The sequence below is a fragment of the Ictalurus punctatus genome, chromosome 4, assembly GCF_001660625.3.
Source record: "Ictalurus punctatus breed USDA103 chromosome 4, Coco_2.0, whole genome shotgun sequence".
NCBI lineage: Eukaryota > Metazoa > Chordata > Actinopteri > Siluriformes > Ictaluridae > Ictalurus > Ictalurus punctatus.
Genome location: NC_071284.1, coordinates 33,813,344 through 33,823,343, shown reverse-complemented (window position 1 = coordinate 33,823,343; position 10,000 = coordinate 33,813,344). Strand labels below are relative to the sequence as shown.

At 46.7% G+C, this 10,000-nt stretch overlaps 1 protein-coding gene across 1 annotated transcript in view; it reads right to left on the bottom strand.

Moving 5' to 3' along the window:
• Positions 1-1,387: 1,387 nt before the first annotated feature.
• Positions 1,388-10,000, bottom strand: part of rab27a (RAB27A, member RAS oncogene family) — a 22,485-nt gene continuing 13,872 nt past the window's right edge. The window contains exons 2-6 of the mRNA XM_017466370.3: positions 9,225-9,398; positions 6,234-6,319; positions 5,988-6,091; positions 5,774-5,897; positions 1,388-3,511 (exon numbers count right to left, since the gene is read on the bottom strand). Of these exons, the coding sequence (XP_017321859.1) occupies positions 3,310-3,511; positions 5,774-5,897; positions 5,988-6,091; positions 6,234-6,319; positions 9,225-9,377 (669 nt within the window). The 5' untranslated portion in view covers positions 9,378-9,398 and the 3' untranslated portion in view covers positions 1,388-3,309. The remainder of the gene's footprint in view (positions 3,512-5,773; positions 5,898-5,987; positions 6,092-6,233; positions 6,320-9,224; positions 9,399-10,000) is intronic.

Below are 10,000 nucleotides of genomic sequence, written 5' to 3'. Positions count from 1 at the left end.
TTCATTTCCAGATGACGCGGCAGAATCGACCGAGACTCGATCAAAGCGTTCGAGCGAGACGAGGCCGTGGGAGAGGAACGGCTTCTGAGAACAAGGAAGTGTGCTGGAGAGGTTTGTTTTGGTGCAGCACTTACGAGAACAATAAGATAGAACATTGACACTCCTCTCTGTGTGTGTGTGTGTGTGTGTGTGTGTGTGTGTGTGTGTGTGCAGTAGATATTGGCATCATGGATTATCATTTTCATGTCATTTTAAATATATTTCGTACACAGCGGGGGAAATAAGTGTTGGACTTTTTTTTTTTTTTTCCAGTAAATATATTTCCAGTGAGGTTATTCACACGACATTTTCACCAGACATCGGAGTTAACTCAATAAAGGTGTCACGGGAAACATCTCCCCCGCTGCAAGTTATAAAATGTTAAATATATTTTAAACACACAACCACATAACACCCTTTTCATATTTCCCAGCATGCTTTGCGCCAGGGAGCACTCCCTCACGTCTCTTATTGGTGGTTAGCAAACGCTACTTTTGTTGCTTGTGGGCGTGGCCTGTCCGGAGGTTTCTTTCTTCTTCTTTTTTTTTTTGTTTCAAACCCAAAATTAAATAAACTAAACATGCTGCTAAAGATTAGCAAAGATAACATCGTCTTTACACTCGGCCGAGGCTCCAGCGATCCCGCTCTAGTTCCTTAAAACTTCATTTTCTTACATAACGTATGTACGCACTGTGGCACCAAACAGTAAACGGGAGCAATTTGCAGGCAGGAACTAAAAGTTGTGAGCGGGGAACTGAAGAAGGACCGGTCCCAGGATCGGTCCGAGGTAGTGACGGGTGGTTCACGAATGAGTCGTTCATTCCGAACGAATCTTTTATACGACTCGCAAATAACGAGTCGTATCGGAGCGATTCGTTCATGCGCGACGTGAAAACCGCACGGGCCGTGTACGGGAGATAGAAAAGATCAGTTCGCCTCCCGGAGTCTACCGGTCAGAGTCCAACAAAATGGAAGGAACAAACCGAACGTCCGGGTATTCGTTCGTTTTGCCGAACGAGATTCGAAAGGTCCGAGTCGGTAAAACGATTCGCCGATTCCGATGAACCGTCCGAGCCGATCGTTCGGATTAGCCGCTTTTTTGCTCGATAAATAAATAAGAATAAATAACCATCGATTAGTGTTTGTTAAGCTCGTATAGCATCTCCTGCCCAGTGTGACGGGAAAAGATTTTCTCGTCAACACTTTTCGCAGAATCAGCAAACTATTAAACTCCCCGAGCGCCGGAAAACACCACTCTTACTGTAATACGACACTTTCGAAACCATTGATCACATGAAAAGAAGCAACAGGTTAAGGACTAAATAAATAAATAAATCTCAGACAGGAATTGCTTTGTGAAGCCTTTTTAATAAATAATAAAATATATTTATTTTCTGAAAAAAGGTTTGGCATAGAGAGACAGTGTTCGGCATGGACGCAGTGTTAAAGACTATACATTAGGTTAGGCACTTCAGGTGTGGATCGAGTCCTAAATCTTAGTGCACTGAAGCATTAACGCTCACACACACACGGGTTCATTCTCTCCACTTCTACTCTTACAGATGCAAGGCCGACAAGCTAGTGACACACACTAGGTCGTATTGGCACGGCTGGGTTATAAACATTACGGACGTTCATCCGGCGCTAAAGTGAAATGTACAGCAAGTCAGCGCTCCTAACTTGTGTTTCTCCTGATTTAACCTGTGATTCACGCTGTGATGTGTTGGAGAACAAAACACACACACACACACACACACACACAAAAACAAGTGGTAAAGAAAGATGCATGGTTGCATGTGATGTAGCCTACAAATGAATCATCTCATCTCCAATCATCTCCTGTGCCCAGGACTACTTCGAGAACGTGACCCAATCTGTAATGACGGAAGCAGTTTAAATGAAGCAGGAAATTCCCGGTGGTATACTATTCATAATTCATAACGTGGAGAAAAAAAAAAAAAAAAATCGTACAATATCATTTCAGGTGAGACGACTAGTGGGGGGCGGAGCCTAGAGAGGCGTAGTGATCCCAAAGCTGAGCGGAGATAAAAAAAAATTAAAAAAATTAAAAAAAAAGCCATTCCAAGAGTGTTGTCCAACATGGCCGCTTACGTAACGTTCTATTCCATCGTCCGCCTCCACCGTGAAGCTTTGTTTTTGTTACACACTTCGGCCTATCTCGTGCTTTGATGTTTGGCAGACGCTAAGACGTAATTGCAGAGCTAACCGGGATCATACAGATTCGCCATGTGGTCGTTACAGCCGATTCGTTCGGACACGACTCTGAATAGCGACCGATGGTCTTCCTGTAGTCGCGGAAACGGTCTCGATTTTAAACAGCGCCACCCGCTGTGCCGGAGAACACGTACGGTACGTGACGACCGACACAAAACGCTTGTGGCTCGTAAGCGTGTGAAGACGGGTTACGTCGTCTCAGCATGAAGTGCGCGTCACGTCCTACTGTGTCGTACGTCGCCGAAGGAGTGGGTGTGGGTAAAGGTTGACGGTCACGCCAAAGATTTTGTGCTTCGTGATAGACTTCCATTATTATTAAATTTTCATGGCGTGAGGGAACGGCGTGTATCTAAATCAAGCCTTTCGTGTTTTTCACGGCTTGTCTTATCGGAGTTTTAATAAATCACTCGTGAAACTTTTTTTTTTTTTTTTTTCCCGTTAATTCACGCACACACTTTCTCAGTGGAACCCCTCCCAGTCCAATCCACAGTCCATTAAATCTAGTGAGAAAATACAAACACACACACACACACACACACACACACACACACACACACACACACACACACACACACACTTCAAATCCAAATAGTGGGCAATTTACAGAAGTCATTAAGAAGCACCGGTGGAGGAAAACGACTGGCTTCACCCAAGAGACCAGCGTTTAGGAATAATCTGACACACTTGGGACAGTTTATGGAATGGTACTGGCTTCAGATTTCTGTGTCGGAGCATGCGAACTTGTATCTGTTGCTCTGAATTACCCAAGCTTTAAAAGTTCATCTTTAAGTTTAGCTTTAAAAGCTCAAGTTACATTTAGATTTTATAACAATTAGTACTGTAATTCTTTTCGGAAACCCTCAGGCCTGATTACTGTATAAAGCATAAAGGTGAGATCCAGCCCCGTGTTCAATAACAGTATAACAAGGTGTAATGGCGCTGTTTGGCCACTAGTGGTGCTTTTATGTGTTTTATGTGCTAATCTAAGTGGACGTTTTTCTGATAATAAGATGGCGCAGTGGCACCGTCTGGCCACTAGCAGGCGCACTTGCTCTTCTCCTGTGTCGGCGGTTCGAGCATCTCGCTCCCGCTGTGCCCGTTGGAGCGCATGGTGCCGTCGGGGATCCACGACCGGTCCACGCACCTCTCCATACGCTTCATGATCAGATCCAGCAGGACCTCCACAGCCTGGGGCACGTTCTCACCGTTCGCCGCGCTCGTCTCGAAGTACGGGATCCTGAGAGGGTCAGTAAGAAAGAGGTTCTTTAAGCCCTTTCGAAAAACATTTACGTTTAACGTCCTCCCTCCGTTCGATGCGAAAGGAAGCCGTCGCACTCACTTGAGAACGTGCACGGGGAATTTCTTAACGTCTTACGGATGTATAGCCGAGTCAGGCTTCTCTAAGCCACACCTCTTCCTCTTAATACAATCAGGAAATAAAGGTTTACAGTCGTCAGCTGTTTTTTTTTTTTTTTTTTTAATTATCACTCACTCCCTTCAAAATAAAAACGTTTTGTATTGTACTTACAAAAAGGTATTAAAATATTCAAATGAGGTATTAGAATATTTCCTGATTTGCATGTTTTCATTTGCAAAGACGGGGGGGGGGGGGGGACAAACAAACAAAAAAAAAAACACCACCACAGAAACCGCAAAGCGTAACTGATCTGTCCTGAAGATGTCGGAAAGCGCCGGTACTGGAGACTCTTTCCATAAACATCACACGTGTTACACGCTGTTACTATAGAAACGATAACGTATTAGCGTTATCGAGCACGATGATTGGCCGCTGCACTACTGTCGGAGCTGCTGTTCTGACCAATCAGGGTCCAGAACTCGGCAGCACCGGGGTGTGTATCGAGTGCGTTATCGCACGTTTCCTTCTTTGGCATGCCTGCTCCTGCCAGAGCAAACAGCTCAGATCAGCAAATAGATATCGTTTCGCATGACTCATATCCAGCCTGCCCGGGCCAAAAAAAAAAAAAACAACCTTCTTAGGAGACACTTTTAAAAAGCTCGACGACGCATTACACGTGTGCACGCAAGGCTTTCTTTTAAATATTCTCCTGACTATTATCTGCATGATGTTAACAGAAAACAGCACGGGTTTGGTTCTAACCGACATCAGGTGACGTTAATAAGCGTGATTGACTGGGGTGAAAAGTGCTCAGGACTCGCCGTGTCTCGACGCCCGTGTGCGTGTTTATGAGCCAGAACCGCGTGCTCTTGTGCTAACGAATTCAATTTAGTGCAAACTAAATGCAACTCCAGATGCCCGTGGATGTGTTCACAATAATCTAATCCAAGTCATTCCCCTAGCAAATAAACACCTTTTGTTTTACAATACAAAGCATACCTTATAGAGCGCACACACACACACACACACACACACACACACACTTTTCGACTTGCTAGATGCGTGACTAGGACCCAAGACGCCTCACATCAGCTTGGTCAATATTTACCGTGCAGTTAGACTGTCATCTTTAAGATTTGTGAGATTAGCGGCTCTTGCCTTAAACACACACACACACACACACACACACACACACACACCCCCTAAGCAAACGATAGGACTCAGCAGGAATAAATCTGCACTCATTTATTCCATTAACGCAGCACTGATGAGGCTCAGAGTGTTAAAACTGTACAAAGATGGACAGACAGGTAAGCAGGTGGACAGACATACAGACAGACAGATGGATGAACAGACAGACAATTGTCAGGATGCGTAGATTGTGGATCGATAGACAGACAGTCAGATGGGTGGACAGACAGGTGCATTGAGAGACATTCAGGTAAAGAGATGGACTGAGAGGTGGGTTGACAGACAGACAGTTAGAGAAGTTGACAGACAATTAGATGGTTGGAGACCAGGTACACTGTCAGATAGACAGTTAGAAGGGTGGATAGACAGGTGGATGGAGAGAGAGAGTTAGATGGTGGATAGACAGGTGTATGGAGAGAGACAGTTAGAAGGGTGGATAGAGAGATTGACAGTTAGAAGGGTGGATAGACAGGTGGATGGAGAGATAGACAGTTAGAAGGGTGGATAGACAGGTGGATGGAGAGATAGACAGTTAGAAGGGTGGACAACAGGTGGATGGAGAGATAGACAGTTAGAAGGGTGGATAGACAGGTGGATGGAGAGACAGACAGTTAGAAGGGTGGATAGACAGGTGGATGGAGAGACAGACAGTTAGAAGGGTGGATAGACAGGTGGATGGAGAAAGACAGTTAGAAGGGTGGATAGACAGGTGAATATACAGATAGAGAGTTAGAAGGGTGGACAGACAGGTGGATGGAGAAAGACAGTTAGAAGGGTGGATGGAGAAAGACAGTTAGATGGTGGATAGACAGGTGAATATACAGATAGACAGTTAGAAGGGTGGACAGACAGGTGGACGGAGAGACAGACAGACAGACAGACAGACAGGTGGACATTAGCCATGTCAGCATTTGAGCGTGAGGCATGTCTGTAGCCGGTGTCCGGTCTTACCCGTATTTACTGGCGAGCTCTCGAGCCTCCTCCTCCTTGACGAATCGCTGGTCCTCCAGATCGCACTTGTTCCCACACAGCACGATGTCGGGGTTCTCGCAGTACGCGTGCATCTGCAGCTGGCCTGCGAACGAAAGCAACGCACACTTCAGCGCTTAGCGGCTAGGTTTCCCGATTTAACGGCGAAATCTGAAGACGTGCGTGTGAAACGTACTCATCCAGTTCCTGACGTTGAGGAAGCTCTGCTCGTTCGTCAGGTCGAACAGCAACAGGAAACCCATGGCGTCTCTGAAGAAGGCCGTCGTCAGACTCCTGAACCTGCAAAAACCAAACGCTGTCTTACACCAAGTGTCTGGTACCGCTGCGCGTCTCGAGCTGAAAACAACACGTTTACGCACGACACGCGGGGGTAAAACCGCTGCGATATTTCACCCTGAGAAATCTGCGTTAATGTTCTCACCTCTCCTGGCCGGCCGTGTCCCACAGCTGAACGTGTATCCTCTGGCCCCGCCCCGCTGCACCGTCAGGCCCGCTGGACTTGTACATCTTCAACACAATATTTACATCAACTATGAATCTCTCTCTCACACCGTCCCCCAACACACGTCATTTCCCTACGGCAGCGCGTCCTGAAATCTTTGTCCTCTTTACACCGCGGCGATTCGCCAACAACTCAATGCACGTGTATTAAAGAAACAAACGTTTTTTAATTCAATTTTTTTTTATCCGTTTATAGTTACGTTCACGACAGAAAAAATGCAGCTCGTCACGTTACTGAGAATCCACAAAGCGTGAACTCCTCTGTCCGTCTCAAAGGGGTGACACTGGAGACTCCTTCCTCAAACGTTCCCTCACGACGACTGGTTATATCTACGTGGTACGAGTCCTGGTGAGCGAGCCGTTACTATGGAAACGATAACGTATAACTTAAGACCGGACGAATGAATATCGAGCTGTGATTTTCGGCTGGGCAGCAGAGCGCTCGAGTGTGACGGATAAAGCCACGCGGCTCCGGGTCGTGACGAGTCGCGCTGCTGTTTGTTTTGTAGGAACAGCCGCCGGTGTTTGTTCTTGAGGCGTAGCTCCTCCAGGAAGACCTGCTTGCGTCTCGGTCCGAACGCTCCGAGCCGGCCGGGAACGACGAGCTCTCCGTCACTTACGCTCGGGTTTTCTTTTTCCGTGTCACTGTAAGTTGAGGATTTAGGCATCGGGTGGAGTTCACGGTGAAAACGCCGCCCTGAAACTCGTCTTTTGTTGAGAACCTGCCTCGGCCAAAGCCGCTCGGGTTCTCCTACGCTCGAGGAATGCGTTAATGAGGTGGTGTAGCGCACGCGCACACGCGCACACGCACACACACACTCCACAACTGGTTAGACGCGCCGCTTTCGCGTGAGACGTTTTTATGACCGTTGTGTTACTAGTTTTTCATGATCACGTGTTCAGCCCGCCGAAGCACCGTTCAGGAGAAAGACCCCACAATCGGGTTACTTCCCATCGCCCTGCTTTCGCCCTTTCTGTTCCCAGTATTACTCTGGGGGCGTGGCCAGAACCGTAAGCAGGATCAAATCACATTCCTCAAACGTGACTCACTTGACACACTCGCGGCTCCTTTCTAATCCGCGTCGCACTTCTGTTTCTCCTTCAACGGCCCTGATTCCAGTTCGACTGGTTAATTTGGTGGGGTTGAATATTTTGCTGTTCAGGTGTCACAGCTGGGTCGTGGGTTGGCCTTGCAGCAGGACGGTAATCCGAAAACAGGATCCAAACGCACACCGAAAAGGCCCGACGATCACCGGATCAAGCTTTAGACGCAGCCTACTCATCTCCAATCCCACGATTCAGTGGTGTTGTGCAGGGGTGCCAATGATCATGACGCGTAACTTATTTTATTAAAGAAGCGAGGAGTTATTTTATTTTCAGCAACGTGCGATTATTTACGAGCTATTTTATTCTGCGATATTTCCGAGTTTCTTACATTTACAGGAAGTTCCTGAAGATTTTCCGCAGCGGCGTCTTTTGTCTCGGAGTAACACTTTAACTCCGGCGCGAGGGCAGGGATCAGACGCTGCGTTCCGGAAAGATTATTTTACGCTCCAGCTCACACGGCTGGGGAAAAGGAAACTGAACGGTAATTCCAGGAGACTGAAAAAGTACCTGGAGGGACTGAGTTCATGGTCCAGAGGTGCAATAACAAGTGATCTAAACACACACACACACACACACACACACACACACACACACACACACACACAAGTTTTCTCAGGCCACGCCAAACAAAAACAGTCCCGCCATATTTAGAAAACTTTCAGCCATGCTGATTTTATGATTTTCGTATGCTAATGAGTTAACACCATTCACCTAGCTCATTTGCATTTAGACACGCCCACAAAACTCCATAAAAGGTCAAGCCCATAGAGAGCTGAACGGAATTCCTCAGAAGTGTGTAGCACAAACCGTTCGTTAAATTAGCGTGGAACCGGATTCAACGAGTGACGGCGGGATCCGTGTAAACACAATCGCGGCGACTCAGACCATTTATCGTGGATTTTAAAGCGCACGGCGTTCACCCGAGCGAGTCTCCCAATACGTGCGTCTGAAACAAACTCCGCACCGGAACACGGCGTCGGACACGAACGTTTGTTGTTGTTGTTTTTTCCCCCCAACTAACTGTATTTTCATAAACACGACTGTTCTTGTGTAAATGCTCCTGAGAAACAGTTTGGTAAGAGACGCCCGATGTTTTGTGTGTGTGTGTGTATCTGTATCTGGGATTTACGTCGTGATAAAAAAAAAAAAAAATCGAAATTAATTTAGTATTTTAGCATCTTCAAAGTAGACGTGCTTTTCGTCTAGAAATTTCCAGAAATGTATTCTCGGCGTTTTCTCTCCCGATTTCATCTTGAGGAATTTCCCCGAGATGATTTTTAATCAGTATTAAAAGGAGTTCACACCGACGCCGGACTCTTTTCAGGAATATTTCCCCCAGGGTCGTCCGTTTAAACCGAGATTATCTTGTAAATAAAACGCGTTTTCCGACGAAAGAAACGGAGACGTCGGCACGGTGATATTTTCAGTCTACGAACATTTAAACATTTAAACACCTTCAGATCGAAAGCGTTTTAAGACCATGAGAAACATTTCAGTCGGGTGTCCACAAACTTTTGACCGGTAGCGTATCAACGTAGCGAAATAACATTAGACCACAGACCACCACCCGAGCCCTGACTCGAGTACTCAAAAACAAAAACGATGATATTATTAATTCATACATTTATTTTCGTTAAAAGAATATTTTCACCTTTTCTTTTCTTTATGTGGACCAGCTGAACGTCCTTACCCTGGTCAAATTGTCCTGAACTACCATCATTACAGGGACATCTGGTCCTCACAAAAGGTGCACACAAAAGTGCTCTCTCTCTCTCTCTCTCTCTCTCTCTCACACACGACTTACCACCCGCTTTTCTCTGAAGTCGATTCCCACTGTGGTGATGAATTTAGAGTTGAACTTGCCGTCCGTGTACTGGTACAGGAAGCTGGTCTTTCCCACCCCAGAATCCCCCAGGGCTAGGAACTTGATGAGGTAATCGTAGTCCCCATCAGACATAGTGAGGGCCTCTTGCTGAACCTGAAACACACACACACACACACACGGCTCCGTTTAATGAAACGAATCCCGCACAAAACAGTTCCGTGGACGGCACGGGGTCACAGCGGGCAGCGTTGAGACTCCAGGCCGAAAGTTACGCTAACATTTACGCAGGGAAAGTTGTGCGTATTCAGAACCATGTTACGCGGCGGCGGCGGCGCCCGATTTCCAGTACGCGCCGTTCAGATTATTAGTGTATTCTGATTTCTCAACCACGTCCACATGACTTCTCTATAAATTCAACTTCAGCACAGGTATGAACACATAGTGTTCGCTACTACCCACGGTTTCACACAATACACACACACACACACACACGTATACACATACCCCGCGGAGACGGGGGTCCTGCTGTAACGATCGCATTAGGCAACGCTGAAAGATCTGAAGAGGAAACACTGAAGTCCTGAACAGGCCAGATAAGACTAATTCTCTCTGCTACAGTGTACCATGTGACTAGCTCAGTCCACAAACACACGATTCCGAACGTCGCACGCAGAGCAGGCCAGAGACAAAAACGCATGTAAGAAGAGAGAATGTGTGCGAAAGTGTGAGGATGCTGACGCAGTAACAGGAAACGC